Source organism: Gigantopelta aegis, chromosome 6 (genome assembly GCF_016097555.1).
Source record: "Gigantopelta aegis isolate Gae_Host chromosome 6, Gae_host_genome, whole genome shotgun sequence".
Lineage (NCBI taxonomy): Eukaryota > Metazoa > Mollusca > Gastropoda > Neomphalida > Peltospiridae > Gigantopelta > Gigantopelta aegis.
The window spans coordinates 73,573,881-73,596,526 of record NC_054704.1 but is presented as its reverse complement, the minus strand read 5'-3'; the positions used below and the strand labels follow the sequence as shown (position 1 = coordinate 73,596,526).

At 37.1% G+C, this 22,646-nt stretch overlaps 1 protein-coding gene across 4 annotated transcripts; it reads right to left on the bottom strand.

The window, feature by feature from the left end:
- Window positions 1–3,701: 3,701 nt before the first annotated feature.
- LOC121375034 (folate receptor gamma-like) lies at window positions 3,702–19,517 on the bottom strand. 4 transcript variants are annotated; one of them, XM_041502242.1, is made up of 5 exons: window positions 19,389–19,517; window positions 10,784–10,949; window positions 8,387–8,572; window positions 6,705–6,840; window positions 3,702–5,034 (listed from the first exon to the last, which is right to left on the bottom strand). In XM_041502242.1, the coding sequence occupies exons 2-5, from the start codon at window positions 10,940–10,942 to the stop codon at window positions 4,760–4,762; spliced, it is 756 nt and encodes a 251-aa protein (XP_041358176.1). In that variant the 5' UTR covers window positions 10,943–10,949; window positions 19,389–19,517; the 3' UTR covers window positions 3,702–4,759. The 4 variants fall into 4 exon arrangements, with proteins under 4 accessions (XP_041358176.1, XP_041358179.1, XP_041358177.1 ...); XM_041502245.1 differs by having other exon boundaries at window positions 19,431–19,482; XM_041502243.1 differs by lacking the exon at window positions 19,389–19,517 and adding an exon at window positions 16,371–16,463.
- Between the last annotated feature and the right edge of the window lie 3,129 nt (window positions 19,518–22,646).

Sequence of the window (22,646 nt, the reverse complement as noted above, 5' to 3'; positions counted from 1 at the left end):
TTAACGTGCAATGCATCAACACAGTTATATCATAATATTATGTGGTATGATGTGTTGCATGACCCGATGGTGCGATGAACATTAACAGTTGGAGTGATGTGATTAGCTATAGAGCGATACGGTGTGTTGATGTATCACTCCATAGCTCAACGCATCTGTCCAGTGTTCATCATACCATCAGATTAACGTGCTGTGCATCACACAGTTGGATTGCACATGGTATGATGTGTTGCTGACCCGATGGCATGATGAACATTAACAGTGGGAGTGATGTGATTAGCTATAGAGCGATACGGTTTGTCGATGTATCACTCCATAGCTGAACGCATCACCCCAGTGTTCATCACACCCTCGGAATATCATGCAATGCATCACACAGTCGTATCATACATGTTATACATGGTATGATGTGTTGCATGACCCAATGGATGGTGCGATGGACATTAACACGATATAGTGATGTGATTAGCTATAGAGCGATACGGTGTGTTGATGTATCACTCCATAGCTCAACGCATCTGTCCAGTGTTCATCACACCACTGGATTACAATTCAATTCATCACACAGTCATATTGTATATGGTATGATGTGTTACATGAATCGGTGGTGCAATGAACAGTTGGGATGATGTGATTAGCTATAGAGCGATGCGGTGTGTTGATGTATCGCTCCATAGCTCATCGCATCACTCCAGTGTTCAATACACCCTCGGCTTAACATGCAATGCATCACACAGTTGGATCGTGCATGGCATCACGGTATGATGTGCTGCATGATACGATGGTGCGATGAGCAATCGCAGGATGGAGTGACACGATTAGCAATAGATAGAACAATACGATTTGTTGATGTATCACTCCATAGCTCATCGCATCACTCCAATGCTCATCACACCCTCGGAATACCATGCATAGCATCACGGTATCAATTATCATTTTAAATTGTTATGGTGATTAAAAAATGATGTCCCTTCTCAGCCATCATGTTTACTTGGTCTACCGACGTCAAAATGTGATTCTTGCAGCCAGATATTCCAGTGTACAGTGGCAGGTTTCATGTCATTATAATAGCGAAAACAATATAACGTGCTAGTCAGCTATAAATGGGTTAGGAGTGGTGTTATGTTTAATAATGAACAAACATAATCTGTCATATCCCAGTGTACATTAGAGGGGGGTGGTGTTGTATATAAAAAAAAAACTCCTGCAATATTAGCCCACAATGTGTGGGAGAGGGGTGGTGTAATGTACAATAACAAAATAATATACAGGGTAACCCGTTATCACGGGTGGGAAATGGTGAACTGTAAAAAAAAGAGGAAATCTAGATGGGTCCTGGAAATTCTTGAAATCTAAGGTTAAAATCTGTGCCATCTGACAAATTTTGGAGGAAAGGACGATTAAAATGCGAGGAAATGCAATGTTCTACGAGAGGAAAACAATTGATCCGAGAAGAATTCAGACCCCTGGTTATAATCCCAAGCGTGGGGGTGCAGGGGGTGGTTATATGTGCAATAAATAATAAAACACTGTAGTCTACTAGATTCCAATGTATGAGGGGAAGGGATGGTGTTAGGCATAATTGTAAAACAAAACAATATATTGCAGCAGTGTATGGAAGAGAAGTGGTGTTATGTACATAATAACCAACTATTTCTGTTGTAGTCCAGTGTATAGGCAATGGGATGGTGTTGTGCATAATAGCCTGCTATATTCCAATGCTCCGGTCGAAGGAGTCGTGTTGTGTTTAAATAACACACAATATAGCCCATTATATTCCAGTGCTCCGGTCGAAGGAGTCGTGTTGTGTTTAAATAACACAACAATATAGCCTGCTATATTCCAGTGCTCCGGTCGAGGGAGTCGTGTTGTGTTTAAATAACACAACAATATAGCCTGCTATATTCCAGTGCTCCAGTCGAGGGAGTCGTGTTGTGTTTAAATAACACAACAATATAGCCTGCTATATTCCAGTGCTCCAGTCGAGGGAGTCGTGTTGTGTTTAAATAACACAACAATATAGCCTGCTATATTCCAGTGCTCCAGTCGAGGGAGTCGTGTTGTGTTTAAATAACACAACAATATAGCCTGCTATATTCCAGTGCTCCAGTCGAAGGAGTCGTGTTGTGTTTAAATAACACAACAATATAGCCTGCTATATTCCAGTGCTCCAATCGAGGGAGTCGTGTTAAATAAAACAGTATGTGTTATCAAATTCATAAATGTTTTGCTTAATTTTATTACTTTTATACATAAATGAAATGTATACTTTTTATACATCAGTAAAATATAGCACATTGAACACAAATTGTTTATTGAGGGGTACATATATATAGTGTAGAAATAATATTTAATTACCTCACAAGTAGTATGTTTATCTGACTCTATAATGAATAATACTAAAACCATTATAAATATGTATTAAGCTATACATCCATACCAACTCCCATAACTTTTCTTACACAAAAAATCAATGATTGTTCGATATATATATATATATAAAAATTAAATGTATACAACATTACTTAAGTTTCATTTTGTGCCATTTGTAAATATATTGTATATATTCAACTATATTAAAGTACCTTTGCATACATTTATGTATAAACGTGTGTCATTTTGTCAATAAACTATATTGAAATATTTTATGTGTTCTATTGCATTTTTGTCTGCTCCCACTATTTTCATTTGTTAAAAGTTTGTATCATGTATTTATTTGTCCATATGTGTGGGTGGTGTGTAGCTAACTGGTAGAGCACCGACGTGAGAATTCTCTAGCTGTCCTCTTTATATGTTGGATAAGGTCTAGAGTTCTCTGTCAAATGGTCGTCAAGTATTACTGCCCTGGGCCACCCTGTCAGACTTTCTTTATAAAAAAATGTAATAATTATAAAATTAAGTTGTTTGTTTTTTATTTGTCATGTAATTTAATTTCTATGTTGAGGGGCCCCCGAACCTGAAGTGCCCCCCCCCCCCCCCCGAGGTCTAAATTCGGCCCAGAAAGGGAGGGAGGGAGAGGAAGGAATGTTGAAAAAAAAGGTCATTTTTTTATTAATTCCTTATATGTTATATATTATATATTACCATCTTTTTAACCTATTTCTAGATCCAACACCATCCAAGCCATTGACATAGTTTGACCATGTTCTTTACACCAACTGTTTCCATGTTTCTAGATCCAACATCATCCAAGCCATTGACATAGTTTGACCATGTTCTTTACACCAACTGTTTCCATGTTTCTAGATCCAACACCATCCAAGCCATTGACATAGTTTGACAATGTTCTTTACACCAACTGTTTCCATGTTTCTATCTCGATAACTTTCCTCTAAGCCCACAAAACATAAGGTTTCAATTAAAACAAAACTGTTCCTGCATTCATAATGGTTTCTCTGTAAACGGTAGAGACCAAGCCAAATGTTAACAAGTTAACCATCCCATAGACAGGACAGCACATATCATAGCCTTTGATATACCAGTCGTGGTGCCCTGACTGGAACGAAAAATAGCCCAATGAGCCCACTGATGGGGATCAATCCCATACCAACCAAACATGAGGAAAGTGCTTTACTACTGGGTTACATCCCCCACCCCCTTCTCTGTAGGACTTCCACCCACACACACCCAGACACTACATCCTTCTTATTTTGTAGGATGGCTGTCACTTCAAAGAGAGGGTAACAAATTTATGTAAGACCTTTTAGAAAATATATTAGTCTTTATTTTTAAAACCAGCAGTGAAAAAATGCCACCAACAATATTAATGTCTACATCATGCATACATGTATATGAAAGTCTTGAAAGTTCAGAGTTCATTGCTAAAACACACACACTCCTAGATACTACATCCTTCCTACTCTGTAGAATGATTGCCACTTCAAAGATGGAGTTACAAATTTATGTATGACTTAAAAAACCAAAAAAAACCATCAAGTCTTTATTTTAAAAACAGCAGTGAAAAAATGCCACCAACAATATTAATATCTACATCATACATACATGTATATGAAAGTTTTGAAAGTTCAGATCCATTGAGCAAACTTTTTGCTCTTTCAAGAGCAACCGTATCATTGAGATTACCATGATCTGCATCAAACAATGTGTACATTCAGGGTTCATTGCTAAAAAAAACACAGATATGCAGGATGCTACATCCTTCCTTCTGTGTAGAATGATTGTCACTTCAAAGATGAGGTCACAAATTTAAGTACGACTTTAAAAAAACTAGCTTTTTTTAGTTGGCTTAATTTTCTGGTTTTGGGCCCTGCCCTTGGGCCCTTGAAGTGGTGGGGGAGGGGTGAGGGGCTCAGAACAACCACATTCACAAATTTGTTTCACCCTGTGCCATAGAAGCTTTGCACAAAATTTGGCTGGAATTGGTTAAGTAGTTTTGGAGAAGAAGTCGATAATGTAAAACGTTTACACACAACAACGGATGAAAACAGATCACAATAGGTCACTTAAGCCTTCGGATCATGTGCAGGCCCGTAGCAGGATGGGTGGCCAGGGAGGCCCAGGCCGCCCTCCCTCCCCCCAAAATAATTTTGGGGTGGGTTTTTTCACCTGACTGAATGTAAAAGTTGTAGTGAGACTAACGGATTGAGATTAACTGCGAGAGTTACAGTAACAGGCAAATAACCTTTGAATCATGCCCCGGACCTCCCAAATAACTCACGCCTTCGGCGCTCGTTCAATTGCCCCACCCCCCACCCCCCGATAATGTCCACCATGCTACGGGCCTGATGTGAGCTAAAAACTACAGTGAAATAAAGGCCACCAAAAATAGTATTATCTGCATCATATATGAAAGCCTTGAAAGTTCAGATCCACTGATCAAATGTTTTGCTCTTTCAAGAGCAACCTTGTCGTTGGGATTGCCCCGATCACCATCAAACCAGGTGTACATACAGGGTTGATTGTCAGGCACAACTTTCCATGCTTGACCCCAGACTTGTTCACAGAAGGCATTTGCGTCTGGATAAATCTCATGAAATGGTTTGCACTCGCTGCCGGTAGGACATGTGTTACTGCCTGTTAAACAACAGAAAATATTTAATTACAAATACAATAAATGTGTAATGGCAATTATTGTTTACAATTTATGAAAGGTGGGATGATATCTAGTTAAAAGTTAAAAGTTTGTTTTGTTTAATGACACCACTAGAGAACATTGATTTATTACTCAGAGTTCATAGCCTTGAAGACCAAACACATTTAAAGGCTTTCAAAGACTTAACTACCATTTGCAAAGACTTCAAAGACACAGCGGTCAAAGACAATAAAATGCAATAAAAATACCAAATCAGTTTGTTTACGTTGCTGTCTATAGCAAGAAATTGGGCTTTTTTACATGCATCATGATAGGTTAAACCTTAAAACTTGAAAATATCAAGAGCATGCAGCTGTAAAGGTATTGTGTTATGATGTAGCTATGCCAGCAGAAAGAAGGTCAGAGTATTGATGTTGACTGAGAAAAATTAACAATAAAATAAAAGAATGAATACAATACAAGAATTTAAAGACTTTTAAAGACTTTTATTACAATTCAAAGACTTTCAAAGACCTAAAATTAATTTTTTCAAATTCAAAGACTTTCAAGCAATTTAAAGACTGAAACCATGTTATATTTAATTTTTCTATTAGTAGCAAGGGACCTTTTACATGCACCATCCACACAGACCGGATAATACTATAGCAAAGGCTACGCCAGTTGTGCAGCTCTTGCAAAAATGAAAAATAGCTCAACTGGGTCATCAACATGGATCAATCCTAGATCAACCTCACATTAGGCGATCATTTTACCACTGGGCAACATCCCCTCAATCTAAAGTGAATGCATATTTTGTAGGCAGATGTCAGACCACAACACCCACTTATGTTACTACTACTAGCCCACGTCATGACAAGAGAGTGGAGGTGTATGGCCATAACAGTCTGATTCAACTATATAATTGGACAAGCCTCCTAGCTGTCTTCGACAAATTTCAGACAACAAATGACCAAATTTTTAGAAAACAGTATTCCAACTTTAAAAGACAGACTGGCAGGGCTAGTTCTGGGTGAGCCAAACATTTTGAAAAATGATTTAATTAAACTTTAAAAAATGCAGAAATCTGCAGTTACTTTCCAACAAAATATCAATAGGTGCAGCACTCTACCACTGAGCAGAATTACCAAATGTTTGACATCCAGTAGCCGATGATTAAATAATCACTGTGCTCTAGTGGTGTCAAACTACTTTCTACCACTGAGTTACATCTCGTCCCAGCCAGTGCTCCACAACTGGTGTAACAAAGTATGTGGTATGTAATATCCTGTCTGTGGGGGATGGTGCATATAAAAGATCCCTTGCTGCTAATCGAAAAGAGTAGTCCATGAAGTGGCGACAGCGTGTTTCCTCTCTCAATATCTGTGTGGTCCTTAACCATATGTCTGACACCATATAACCAAAAATACAATGTGTTGAGTGCATCGTTAAATAAAACAATAAAACAGTTCCTTCCTCAGCTAAATTTTTATCCCTCAACTGCTGGAAGTTGCGTAATCCATTTATAGGTGACACAAAAATAAATTCAGTAGCCCATTTTCTGTTTTGCATAACCCACTATGACCGTGTAAATGGTACTCCAAAGATTTGTGCGGGTAACATGGAAACAAAATTATGGCCATTGTAATTTTTGAAGGTCTAATGATGTGTTTACCAGTTGTCCAGTTAAATCCACTGGACCAGTCCGCCTTGCAGGTCAGATCATTTTTACAGTCATTCCACCAGTTTGTACACCCTGACTGGCACAGTGGGACATTTCTCTGGGTTTCACTGCGAATCTTCATGTTCACCTGAAACACAACAGTATAAACACAACAGTATAAACACAACAGTATAAACATAACATATGAACATTAAAAAACCCCAAGCTAAAGCAACACATGTTTTCTAACAGGCTCAACAAATTTTTCTATCTCAATAAGTTCAAGGGCTATAACTCTTGTCAAAAATGGGTAAAACGCCATCAAAATGAAACTGGATCTGTAACTGTACATAAGACTATAGAAAACATTTCAGTTCAATATCTTTGGGGCAATGTAAAAAAACCGTCTGGAAACTATATGTGGGACAGATTGATAGACAGAAAGACAGATGAACAGAAATGAAACTAATAAATGTATGAATGTGAAAAGAATTCTAAATACCATAGTTGATGGACTACAAAATTATATGGTAATTTTAAAACATAGCAGTGTATACAGTTCAAAAATATAACTGTATGAATATTAAAAAAAAAAGTTTGATTAATGTAAGTAATACAATAACCTTTTGCAATTATTTAATATTTCTAGAAAGTAGTACTTGCACCATTCAATAGTCTACTGAAAGGCGATAAAAATCATCTAAATCTATAACCATACCATTTTGATAATTATGCAGATAGATAAATTATGTAAAGTGATAAACTATTATATTCTTAAAGTTTAAAGTTTGTTTTTTGTTTATCGACATCACTAGAGCACAATGATTTATTAATCATCGGCTGTTGGATGTCAAACGTTTGGTTATTTTGACATATAGTATTAGAGAGAAAACCCACATAATTTTCCATTAGTAGCAAGGGATCTTTTATATGCACCATCCCACCGACTGGGTAACACATACCACAGTGTTTGATATACCAGGCCTCAAAATAATCAAAATGCCTGGTAACCCATGAAAAGATTACCATAAATTACAGGCCTGGTAACCAGTAGGTTACGACACATTTATGAAGACGACAATTCCCATTATATCCTTTACATAAATACGCCAATACTTTGCTAGTCATTCAAATCACTGTTCTCGGTGTACCGATACATGTTCTGTGTGTAATTTATATTTAAGCATCACACAACTGATAAATATTTTATGTTGCAATGTTTTTTGTAAAAAAACAAAATGTGGAGAACGAAACACCATTCTCAACTTTCTTGAAATGTGGTAACCTCCTAGTAACATGAATGACCATTCTCAACTTAGGCCTCAAAAAATAAACGTGTGTTTCAGGTTTCATCCTTGAAAAAAAATAGGGTAGGTACATGTAGTTAGGAACCTTTTTTTTTTCTTTTTTAAAAATCTAATAAAACCGAGAAAACGTAATCGGCCGAGGTGTTCCAAATCTAGATTGCTGATTGCAAAACAATCAGGGATCATGATTTAAAAAAAAAAAAAAAAAATTTTTTGCTTCAAGATATTTCAGAGTCACTACATAAAATTAGCGTAGGTCGGAAAACCGAAAACACACATATTTCTTTTTAGGCCTTATTCCAATGCTTATAAATGATATGTAACTAATTAAATTATGTATGTCATAGGATCAAAAAAAGAAGAAGATATTGTTAAAATGGTCCATACTTTAACGAGCCAGGGCCCGAGGTTGGGTGAACACTCGTAGAAACACAAGTCCCGGATAAACTGTTCTCTGCAGCGAGCCGACAACCAGCCACAGTGGTTCCAGTTGAAGTTGAGCCACGTATCACTCAGGTGAATACTCTCACTGGTGGCTCTCGTACAACACGATCGGTTCTTCCAAGGAGCACACTGCCGGGGAAACACCATATTATATTTACCGAGTGGATGGGTGACAGCAGGATATTATTATATTTACAGAGTGGATGGGAGTCAACACGATCAATTCCTCCAAGGAGCACACTGCAGGGGAAAACATAATATTATATTTACAGGGTGGATGGGTGGAAGCAGGATATTATTAGATTTACAGGGTGGATGGGTGGAAGCAGGATATTATTAGATTTACAGGGTGGATGAGAGTCCACACGATTGGTTCTTCCAAGGAGCACACTGCAGGGGAAAACACCATATTATATTCATAGGGTGGATGGGTGGAAGCAGGATATTAATATATTTACAGAGTGGATGGGAGTCAACACGATCGATTCCGCCAAGGAGCGCACTGCAGGGAAAACACCAAATTATATTTACCGAGTGGATGGGTGACAGCAGGATATTATTATATTTACAGAGTGGATGGGAGTCAACACGATCAATTCCTCCAAGGAACGCACTGCAGGGGAAACACCATATTATATTTACAGGGTGGATGGGTGGAAGCAGGATATTATTATATTTACAAAGTGGATGGGAGTTAACACGATCGATTCCTCCAAGGAGCACACTGCAGGGGAAACACCATATTATATTTACAGGGTGGATGGGTGGAAGCAGGATATTATTATATTTACAGAGTGGATGGGTGGAAGCAGGATATTATTATATTTACAGGGTGGATGGGTGGAAGCAGGATATTATTAGATTTACAGAGTGGATGGGTGGAAGCAGGATATTATTAGATTTACAGAGTGGATGGGTGGAAGCAGGATATTATTAGATTTACAGAGTGGATGGGTGGAAGCAGGATATTATTATATTTACAGAGTGGGTGGGTGGAAGCAGGATATTATTATATTTACAGGGAGGATGGGTGGAAGCAGGATATTATTATATTTACAGAGTGGATGGGTGGAAGCAGGATATTATTATATTTACAGGGTGGATGGGTGGAAGCAGGATATTATTATATTTACAGAGTGGATGGGTGGAAGCAGGATATTATTAGATTTACAGAGTGGATGGGTGGAAGCAGGATATTATCATATTTACAGGACACTGCAGGGGAAAACACCATATTATATTTACAGGGTTGATGGGTGGAAGCAGGTTATTATTATATTTACAGAGTGGATGGGAGTCAACACGATTGATTCCACCAAGGAGCGCACTGCAGGGAAAACACCATATTATATTTACAGGGTGGATGAGTGGAAACAGGATATTATTATATTTACAGAGTGGATGGGAGTCGACACGATCGGTTCTTGCAAGGAGCACACTGCAGGGGAAAACACCACATTATATTTACAGGGTGGATCGGTGGATGCAGGATATTATTAGATTTACAGAGTGGATGCAGGATATTATTAGATTTACAGGGAGGATGGGTGGAAGCAGGATATTATTATATTTACAGAGTGGATGGGTGGAAGCAGGATATTATTATATTTACAGAGTGGATGGGTGGAAGCAGGAGATTATTATATTTACAGAGTGGATGGGTGGAAGCAGGATATTATTAGATTTACAGAGTGGATGGGTGGAAGCAGGATTCCGAAGTACACCAACATACTTTATATATATATGACAATGGCTGGGACAGAACAGGACAGGATTCACTGATGGGGATTGTGTGGGGTTTTGTTTAACGACACCACTAGAGCACATTGATTTATTAATCATCGGCTATTGAATATCAAACATTTAGTAATTTTGACAGTCTTTTAGAGATGAAACCTGATATATTTTTTCATTAGTAGAAAGGGATCTTTTATATGCACTATCCCATAGACAGGACAGCACATAACAAGGCCTTTGATATACCAGACATGGTGCACTGGCTATAACGAAAAAATAGACCATTGGGCTCACCGACGGGGATCAATCCTAGACCAACCACGCATCAAGTGAGCACTTTACCACTGGGCTACGTCCTGCCCTTCTGATGGGGATTGATTCTGTAACCTATCACACCTCGGGCATAAATATATTTTACACATCATCAAATTGGGCATTTTCAGTGTCACTGGCTTTTGGGAAGGAGCTTATCTGCATGTTGAGTACTGCGGAACACCTGGATAAAATCCCTGCGATCAAATGCTCTACCACTGAGCTACACCTAGTATGTGACCAGATTTCTGACTTGTAGATATGATATATGCCAGATTTAAATTTTAGTACCATTTTAATCAATCTGTACTCAGGACCAGGTTTACTTTTGTGATTCAGTCCATCCAAACAGACATCCGTGTAATCCTCAATCTTCACTGCTTTGGCTCCCTCTAAATACAACAAGGCGAGTGTTAAGCAGAATATTTCTACTTGATGCCAAGAAGTCATGTTCTACCTGAAAGTAGAAAATTGAAGAATAGAAAATTATGTTAACAGGTTGGATTCAGGTAATTTGGTGGCCATTTTGAATTTTGGTGGCCATCTTGGAGTTGAGGTCAAATTTTAGGTTGCCCAAAACCTAATTTCAAAGTGCAATGGTTCAGGATGATGACTCCACTGAGAAAACTCTTGACAGGAAAAAAATGGCAGTTTTTCCTTGGCTGGGACCCGTCTATAATCAGCCCCAGATGTTTAGGCCCCAAACTATTACAGCCCCCGACAATTAGGCTACATATGTCTTGGCCCCTAATGCAATATATGGCAAAATAATGTTGTGTGTGTAAATAATAATGTTGTAAACATATAAATGCTAATTCAAAACGTGGTTTAAAGATATAACAGGTTTGATTGTAAATCTTAATATAATCGATATATTTGGGAATCCTTTACAGAGTATTTTATTAAACCACATCATTGTCTTATGTAAAAAATACATATATAGTTGTACATATGCCAATCGAAATCCTAAATTTTCTGAAGCTACAAGTATAATAAAACATAATAGAAATATTGAAAAGTATATTTATGCAAATAATGACCATTTCACAAACAATATATTGGCCATATAGATAGTTAGTACTTATTATCTTTCAAAAATACAGTGCTATATTATGACAAAACCAACCAAATATATAGGTGAATGTAAAGTGCACTGTTGAGAAACCTATCAGCCGACATTAACGCTAGGGATTATTTATTTATTTTCATTATATATATTTTTTTTTTATTCAGGTTTTTTTTTCATTATTATTAATTTTGTATTATTATTATTATTATTTTTTTTTTTTTTTTTTCTATCTACTTCCTAAAATAACATTATTGTAATATACAAGTCAATAGTGTAGCCAGCATGAGGCAGACGAGGCACTTTCCTCATCTGGGATTTCCCACGATTTATTTTATTTTTCCCATGACACTGATATTTATTTTACAGTATATATATATATATATATATTAAATCATGACAAATTATACTGACATAATTGTGTGAAAATCAATGGCAAACATACAAGTTGTAATAGTAAATTTTCAGCAACTATATAAATGTGTCAGAAATCAGAAATCAGTGAGCTTTTAATGTGACAAATCTTAAAGTAATCTTCTCAATAAGTGCAATTAACTGGCTAGTATATAGTACACAATGTAGTAATGTAGCACAACAAGTAGCAGTATAACCCATACACTTGTATTACTTGACTGTATCTAATACACCGGACCGGCCTCGGAGGCGTCATGGTAAGGCCATCGGTCAACAGGCTGGTAGGTACTGGGTTCGGATCCCAGTCGAGGCATGGGATTTTTAATCCAGATACCGACTCCAAACCCTGAGCTCCGCAAGGCTCAATGGGTAGGTGTAAACCACTTGCACCGACCAGTGATCCATAACTAGTTCAACAAAGGCCATGGTTTGTGCTATCCTGCCTGTAGGAAGTGCAAATAAAAGATCCCTTGCTGCTAATCAGAAAGAGTAGCACATGAAGTGGCAACAGCGGGTTTCCTCTCAAAATCTGTGTGGTCCTTAACCATATGACCGTAAATAAAATGTGTTGAGTGCGTCGTTAAATAAAACATTTCTTTCTAATAAACCGGGGGCAGGATGTAGCCCAGTGATAAAGCGCTTGCTTGGTGCGCTCTCGGTCTAAAATCGATCTGTGTTGGTGGGCCCTTTGAGCTATTTCTCATTCCAGCCAGTGTATATCAAAGGCCGTGGTGTGTACTATTTTGTCTATGGGATGGTGCATATAAAAGATCCCTTGCTACTAATGGAAAAATGTAGCAGGTGTCCTGTCTAAGACTATATGTCAAAATTACCCAATGTTTGACATCCAACAGCCGATGAGTAATAAATCAATGTGCTCTAGTGGTGTTGTTAAACAAAACAAACTTCAACTAATACACTGTACCATCATATATATACATCCTTCCATTCATTCATCCATCCATCCATCCATATATACATACACATATACATACACACACAAAAGACCTCAGAATATATCTACCCATCTGCAATACTAAACAAATTATTTTGATGAGAAATAACACCCACATTCAGTCTGCTTTCAAAACCTATCCATGATCAGATACATACATGTGTATTAATAATTATGTAAAACAGATAATGGTACTACTTGCTGACATGTCAGCTGTAGAGATTCAGCTGTTGTTTGTTTCAGAGTCGCATTGATTTTTTACAATATTTAAATGAGCAAAGTACTTTGCACCAAGGACTGTCTATCTACATATTGTACCGTACTGTTCCAGAACCATTATTACACTGAATAGTGAATACATTGCTTGCAAATGAGGTATGAAATTACGTTGTATAATGAATATGAAAATATCCTGAGTAAAATAATTTTAAACGGTCATGAGCTTTTAGCAAGTGGCAATAAAAATGATTTCAAAAGGGACATAAACATGATTTGAACTGGTAGAGAGTTTAATGTGCTATTTATTACCCATAATCAATTTTAACTTTTAATCATGGAACTTGTTTTACCGACATTCTGTAAAGGTCTGTAAAGGTCGTCGTGTGTCATAGGACTGAGGTGATACGTTCCACTTGGCGTTCTAGGGTATGTAAGACTTTGATACTTTGATATGAACCAAAAGTTTGTTTTGTTTAACGACACCATTAGAACACATTGATTTATTAATCATCAGCTATTGGATGTCAAACACTTGGTCATCTTGACATATAGTCTTAGTGAGGAAACCTGCTACGATGTTCCATTAGTAGCAAGGGATATTTTTTATACACCATCCCACAGACACAATAGCACATACTACAGCCTTTGATATACTAGTCATAGTGCACCGGTGCGCCTACTAACGGGGATTGATCCGAGACCGATCACACAAGTGAGTATTTTACCACTGGGCTACGTCCCGTCCCTTGATATGAACCAAGATAATTTTAACCATATGGGTAATAATGACTGCTCTGCTAGTTCACAAGGTATTCAGTTTGATCATTTAGCCGTCTTTGTCCTAAAATCTTTTTTATTTTGTGGAACTCATTGTCACTGTCCACAGAACTACAGTCCAAAACATCATTTGAATAAACATGATTTGAATCCCTATACCAAATCAGTGATTGGGCAACATAGGTGAGGGGCAGAAACAATCCCCATCAGTGGGTCCACTGGGCTATTTCTCCTTCCAGCCAGTGCACCGCAAATGGTTTATTAAAGGCTGTGGTATGTGCTAGCCTGTCAGTGGGATGGTTTACATAAAAGATCCCTTGCTACTAATGGAAAAATGTAGCGCATTTCCTCTCTAAGACTATGTGTCAGAATTACTAAATATTTGACATCCAATAGCCGATGATTAATAATCTATGTGCTCTAATTTAATTAACGTTTTGTCACTTTATCAACCAAATACTGTGAAGGGTTCAGTTCTCCATTTTAACAGGCATGGCGGAATCAAGTAGACATCGGGGGGGGGGGGGGGGGGGGGGAGCTGAGATTGAGGGCACAAAGCAAAGTCTCTAGGGGGTTCAGGGATATCTTCCCCCTGTAAACTTTTGAAAACTAGATGTCCTGAAATGCAATTTCCTGCATTCTACAAGTAAAATTCATCTCAACCGTAAGATTTACTACCAATAATATTTTTTATTCAGAATTGCCTGTTTACAGTTTAGGTCTATTTGTCTGTACTCTGTGGGTTTCACAACACTGTTTATGTGGATCACGAGAGTCAGTCATGTGAGGACTTGATACAAATGGTTCCAAGAACCGATCTTGTAGTTTCTTGCCTGTTTACAGTTTAGGTCTATTTGTCTGTACTCTGTGGGTTTCACAACACTGTTTATGTGGATCACGAGAGTCAGTCATGTGAGGACTTGATACAAATGGTTCCAAGAACCGATCTTGTAGTTTCTTGCCTGTTTACAGTTTAGGTCTATTTGTCTGTACTCTGTGGGTTTCACAACACTGTTTATGTGGATCACGAGAGTCAGTCATGTGGATCACGAGAGTCAGTCATGTGGATCACGAGAGTCAGTCATGTGAGGACTTGATACAAATGGTTCCAAGAACCGATCTTGTAGTTTCTTGCCTGTTTACAGTTTAGGTCTATTTGTCTGTACTCTGTGGGTTTCACAACACTGTTTATGTGGATCACGAGAGTCAGTCATGTGGATCACGAGAGTCAGTCATGTGAGGACTTGATACAAATGGTTCCAAGAACCGATCTTGTAGTTTCTTGTCTGGATGACCATATCCACTTAAGGTGTACGAAAATGAATATTCTAAATAACAAAGTGTAAGTACTTCTAATTTAAACTATCAAAAACGACTTTAATTGTGAAAAATATGTTGTTATGTTTAAAAACTAGGGTCTGTCACTTTAAGGATCTTTAACTGTTATCGTCAGAAGACAATGAAAGATATTTGCATGATTTTGAAGCTTAAGCTTGAATTGTCTTGGCTTGATATGACAAGTGTTTATTGGCCTTCACACCATGTGGATAGTCTGAGAAGAGGAACTTATCAGTAAAATGAAACAGGATGTGCAGATAACCTTAGCAGGAATGTCACATTTGAAGAAAAGCAGACATAAATTCAAGACAAGACAATTCAAACTTAAACATTTACAAATATACTGTTGTGTGAATTGACATATAATACTATAATGAATAATGTTCAATCAGTTTTAAACCCATACAAACTCAAATAAGATGTTTTGAGAAGAAACAAAATTGTAAATTAAAAAAAAAAGTTTCTTTACAAATTCTCTTCAAACTGCATAATTTAACTCTTTATTTTACAATACAGTCAAATCTCATTAAACCACCCTCCGGTATACCGCCTAAAAAATGTTAGAGAAATGTTAGAGCATAGATAGTCTGTATTTAAAATGTTAAAAATTTACTGTTTTACCCCCACCCCCACACACACTATCCGCCATCTGCCAACACATTGGGTGACACAATTCTATACGAAAGCATAGTAAAACAACCCAATATACCACCATCGGACGGTCTCATGTACCATCTATGTTTGTGACAAAACATGGTACAGATGCACCTACACGTGCAGGTCATGTTCAGTCAACTGCTTTTTGCTAACACTCGCTAGACTGTTTTTTACACTACACAGTAAACCGAATTACCACTTCAGGAACCAGTCAAAATAATTTGCAAACGTTAGCTGAATTTTGCTACTTAGAAAGAATGAAAATGTCTAGGCCACCACAGGCTAAACGTAGGCCTGTGGAATTATCCGTCATTTTGCAACATTAATTGTGGTAAAAACTAAATTACATTGAAATTTGTTGTTTTTATTTATGTTTTAATGTTGGTTCATAAACAAGAAAGATACATTAAAAAATTGGGATATAGCAACATTATTATTAGTCCAAAACTTACATGTATTCTAAAAAATGGCCCTCTAAACACAAGATCTTGTCTAAACTGGATAAATATGATGTCCCCAACACGATCCGGTTTAGACAGGTTTCACTGCAATACATTTACATCTATATGTTATTATTATTATTATTATTTTATTTCTTTATTTTGTGCTGAGCTTACATGTTATTCCGTATAAGAAATTATGCGTTAAACTACCTCTGAAAAATAACGAGTTAAATTGTAATCCCTGAAAACGTTAGCACTGACCCCTCTAGCTCAAGTTACCTCGAGCCCTCCCCTTATTGATATGTAGGGGAAGGCTAGAGAAAACTCTATGTAATGCTTTGGCAATCATCGACAGCCAAATGGTCGCAAGCTACTGTGTCTAAAATACAAATTTTTTCCCCTAAATCTGATGCCACAGAGTTTTAGTTTGATTATTCTCGAGTCCAGTCATGACTTTAAACTTATATGTTGTTACCAGTACCAAGGTGTCACGTGGGCACACATTTTGCTCTATATCACAAGGAAGTACAGTGCAGGTTTGCTTTGCACAAAGACATCAGGTTTCTTCGTGTAACACTGACCAGTACTAGTTAACAACATGTAAGTTTAATGTTATACAATGGACTCAAGAATAATGAAACTAAAGCTCTGTGGCATCAGATTTAGGAACAAATGTGTATTTGAGACAAAGTAGCTAGCGATCATTTGGTTGTCAATGATTGTCAAAGCATTACAACCGTGTCTGGTGTATCGGCGTGTCCGGTGATTCGGCGCACTTGGTATTTTGCTTAAGTATGCTTAGGAAGTTGTCATGTTGTCGGAGTTTTTAACGAATTAAAGTTCAATTCCTTTTTCAATGGTTAATCAAGTATCAACATTTATTGTTACGGGTGCAATTAAAAAAAAACATTAGAAGTATCAATAATTATATCATAATTTCAAAATAAATCATTCACCTGTTTTCGTGTATAAAAACGCGAAGTAGGTCATCCTTATTGATATTAAGAATGTTAAAACCAGTCTAAAAACACCTTTCCCACATTTTTTAAATTATAGTAAACAGTATAAATGTAATTATTTTTGTTCGGTTATTTTTATTTAAACTAAAAAGGAAAACACAGACAAATGCAAACAAAACAAAAATTTTACACCTTAATTGACAGTCAATCCAGTTCACAATTGTCACATTGTTATAAAAAAAATAAAAGCGAAATAAGATCCACGTGTGCACACAATCTACCTGAGAAAAATAAAATCCATGTAGGCATCTTAGCCATGCATGATAATGAACATGTATGTATTTGCAGTACTGTGCCACTCAAGAAAACGATTCCGAAACTGATCATGAGATGGGTCATGTGTGATCGTTCATTTTCATAGTAATATTTTTAACAAGACAAAACAAAAAAGTATTAAAATAATTCTGGACAACAGTGTAGCGTTATGGGCTAAAAGTGAGGTCATGGGCAGTTTTTAAATAGCGGGGTCAATGATCCACATCTACTGTGCCGAATCACCGGACATGCAAATCGTTTTGGATACAAGGGGGTGCCTATATTTATGCACCATTTTAAAATGTTTATTTACTACAAACATAAAACAATTCGTAGTGTATTTCAGATTATGCACTGCTTCATTGGTGAGAGACACATTTTATTAACTATTTCACAATGTTCACATAGAAAATGGTCCTTAAATGCTTAGGTGTGCCGATACACTGGACAGCACTGTACATAACAGTTTCCTCTAGCCGGTATCAGGTCGTTTCGTAACCATACCGTTTCGTACCATACCGGTTCGTACCCAAAAGCATACCGGTTCGTACCCAAAGGCATACCAGTTCGTAACCAGAGGAACATCGGCATACCAGTTCGTACCCACATTTGTACATGTTATTGAATGAAAAACAAAACAACAAAAATCCAAGCCAACTGCATTTTAATAATTAGCGATTAGAAATTGTCACGAACAATCATGTCAAGCGAAGTCAGCTTATTTGTTGATATATTTCAAACACTTAACATTTTTCTTTTTACATGACAAAAAACATTTTATGTACAAACATAATAATATTTACAAACATAGTAATATTAACATAATTATATATAGAGATATTGAAACCCAGTACATTCATACAATTGTATTTATGGTAAAGGTAAATGTGAAATTAATAAAAACTTATATGTTGGTATATTTCTCAAAACTTTCAAAATGTGACTTATTCCCTATTTAGCACTGAGTCCTTCAATTATTGACAGGTGAAAGAAGCATTATGAACTTTTAAATTTGCATATGACATGAAATTTACATACCGTTATTACACGGGTTAATACAATCAAATATTAAATGGGTTTATAACAAAAGAATTGCTCTTTGGCTTTTTGGTTACGAAAAAGTATGCTTTTTGGTTACGAAACGGCATGCTTCGGTGATGCACAGCACATAATTGCTCATTTAATGCTTATAAAAGATACTGAGTGATTATTACAACACATTTTTTGCTAAATGTTACAATATGTTTGTAATATAACATTATAATTGTGTATTTAAAAAATATATTAATGTTAGGTGTAATGTATGACATTATTTAATTGGTTACGAACTGGTATGCTAGTGGTTACGAAACGGTATGGTACGAACGGGTTTGGGTACGAAACGTCTAGAAACCCCTCTAACCTACCCTTACATATCAATTTCAATTATATTTATAAGGGGAGGGCTGGAGGTGACCCCTCCAACATCTTGTGTCCATCAATTACAATAAGCAAGGTATTAATTTACACTTTGAACATAGTAGAGTGCGAGAGTTAGTAACATTTTGGGGGAAGAGTTGACAAATCATTGCCCAGGCCAGGGCGAGTTGGGGTTTGTTTTGTTGGGGGTTTTTGGGTTTTTTTTTTTTGGGGGGGGGGGGTTAAGTAACAGGAAAAGTAACAGGAAACGAGCTCCATCCCTACCCATATTGATTTTTAAATATAGACTCTGCTATGACAAATAATTAAAATAATAATAATAATGGTGCATCACCTCAAGGTGATTGACGAGCATTTCTAGGCATCATGGACTCACGTGTTAAACTGAAATTGGACATTTGTTACGTTGATTGTTAACGTCTTTTGTCATAACATTTAACAGATCATTGATTGCCAGTCGAATTAGAGTTATCTGTCCAATTTTGATCATGTGATTTTTATTTTATAGCAAGTGTGACAGATTATCATCATCATTGGTTATAGGACAGGAAGTCTGTTGACATAGTGATGCACTTGATACTAGCAGAATGACAAAGAATGTGTATTCCTTTTGGGCTTTAATTTAATTAACTTGTTAAAAATTCCACATATATCCAATAGCATTTTGAGATGTCGATTTGTTTCCCATGCGTTTCACCCGAACACTGACAACCAATGCGACTGGACATCTCGTACTTTGAACAGCGACTCTTTCAGTTTCCGCTCTATTTAAAAAGTCGTTTTTGTTTTAAAGTGCTGCTGCTACCAAGTATGGATAGTTTATGAACAAGGCTATATTTGTGAAGCTAACATCAAATAACAAAACGTTTGTTCTAGAAGTAAGTAATTGTGGCATGTTTCTGGTTTCATCGATTCATGAGGTCAACCTTTATAACAGTAACACCAAACAATGACCAACAGCCCCAATTTCATCCAGCAGGGCTATCTCTGACATTCGCCAAATTCGCCAATTGTGAAATTTGATAGTAGTTGGCAAATTTTATTTTAATTTGCAAAATAAGTTTATGTAATAATTGACATTTTGTTCCAAAATAACTGGTTTTGTTATAATTTTGCGAAATGTTTCACCAACATTCACAAACTATTTGAAATGTACCTGGTAAATAGACTGATTTTGGGGGTAACCTGGTTCACAGTATTTCACGATACTATTGAACATATAAACCAATCTATTGCGTACATTTTTTTTGCCTGATCTGGCTAAGTTAATACAATTTTACTAAATAATAGTGATACAGGGTATGCACTTGGGGTATTTTTTGACTGGCCAATCGGGCCACTCACAGCAATACTTTGACTCGCCCGTACAACTTTTGAATGACCCACAACCGAATTTTGTTTTTAAAAAAGAACTTAATTAAATTGCAATTTAAAAACATGTTATCATATCATACAAACAATAATAACTCATATCGTTACCATTTTGAAAATTAATATACCAACATTTTAAGCAAATGTGCATTAAATATTGTTGAATATGCACACCAGTCGGAGTCCAAAAGCCTTGCCTGATCATTCCTTTAAGGACATAAGGGACAAACATCGTTAAATTAGGCTTGACAGTTTCACTGCAGTAATATTAATAAATAAAATGACACCAAAGTTGTAGACGTCGATTTTTAATTTTGTCAGAATTATTTATGGACAGTAAAGTCTGGGGCAAGTTGTCCAAACACTCAGGCGAGTTGGCTTTGGGGCAAGTTGACCAGCATTCCTATTTAACACTCGTACGTGCACAGGTAATGATAGCTGTTGTTGACATCATTGGCAGTGACGATTGGGTGTTTGGTATAGTAGACTCGGTATAGTCCGTAAGAAACGAAAACATTCCAACACAATGTAACTTCGGAAAACCTCAGGCTCGTAAACAAAATCTGTTTGCGAAACATACCGTAGCGAAATGTGACGAGTTGTTCCGATTGTAACTAAATGGAAAGTAAAGATGGACATGGCCGAGGTGTTCCGATTGAACCTACGAATACATTTACGTGGCCAAGGTTTTCCGAATACGTAATCAAAACCGGCCGAGGCATTCCAAATGGTTTTAGACTGTTCGATATAATGGGGAAGTGGTCGCTATTATTTCCTATATGGGTTTGATTAACTTACCGATCTCTTACAAACATTAGTTATTTGCATTTTGATACATAATACATTATGCAAAAAATTTCAGTCGCCAAGTGAGCGATACATGATAAGGTTTTGACTTGCCCGACGCTATTTTGACTCATCATGGGCGATCGAGCGACCATAAAGTGCATACCCTTGTGATAATCAGGTATGTCACCTAAAGACACTAACAATGGGGGGGTTGACATGGGGGCAGGATATTCATATTTACAAAATAGACTTAACTGCAACATTTGACAAATGTTTTTCTCTAGCCATCGGGCATGGCAATAGTAGTTATTTACTAGCCCAACATTGAATATCACTAGCCATGGGAGTGGGGCTACCATAATCTAGAAGTCCTGTCAGACTAACCTATAGTTTGAAGTTGGGTGGAGGTGACCAGCGGGATATTTTATCCCATAAGTGGACCAATTGGGCTGTTTTTCATTCCAACTGGTGCTCCACAACTGATGTAAAAAAGATTATGCAAATAAAAAAAATCCTTTGTTGCTAATTGAAAAGAATTGCCTATGGAGTGGCAGCAGCAGGTTTCCTCTCGTTATCTGGGCTGCCTGTCTGTAAAATAGAAGACAGCTAGTGTAATGACCATAAACCTTTCTATTAAAGGGACAAACCCTAGTTTCCAAAACCTGATAACATGACGTAGTATGTATCACAGTTTTAACATCCTGTTCTTTGAGCATGGATCGTTATTTGATGTAAACTTTATCATCATGTTATTGAGTTGTACCAGTCAGTATCAGTGTACCATCATTGTTAGGGCGGGACATAGCCCAGTAGTAAAGCACTCACTTGATGCATACCGGCCTCAGTGGCGTCGTGGTAGGCCATCGGTCTACAGGATGGTAGGTACTGGGTTCGGATCCCAGTCGAGGCATGGGATTTTTTAATCCAGATACCGACTCCAAACCCTGAGTGAGTGCTCCGCAAGGCTCAATGGGTAGGTGTAAACCACTTGCACCGACCAGTGATCCATAACTGGTTCAACAAAGGCCATGGTTTGTGCTATCCTGCCTGTGGGAAGCGCAAATAAAAGATCCCTTGCTGCTAATCGGAAGAGTAGCCCATGTAGTGGCGACAGCGGGTTTCCTCTCAAAATCTGTGTGGTCCTTAACCATATGTCTGACGCCATATAATTGTAAATAAAATGTGTTGAGTGCGTCGTTAAATAAAACATTTATTTCTTTCTTTCACTTGATGCACAGTCTGTTTGGGATCGATCCCCGTCGGTGGGCCCAATAGGCTATTTCTCATCCCAGCCAATGTACCACGACTGGAATATCAAAGGCCGTGGTATTTTGCATATATATAAGATCCCTAGCTACTAATAGAAAATTGTAGCAGGTTTCCTCTCAAAGACTATGTCAAAATTACCAAATGTTTGACATCCAATAGCCAA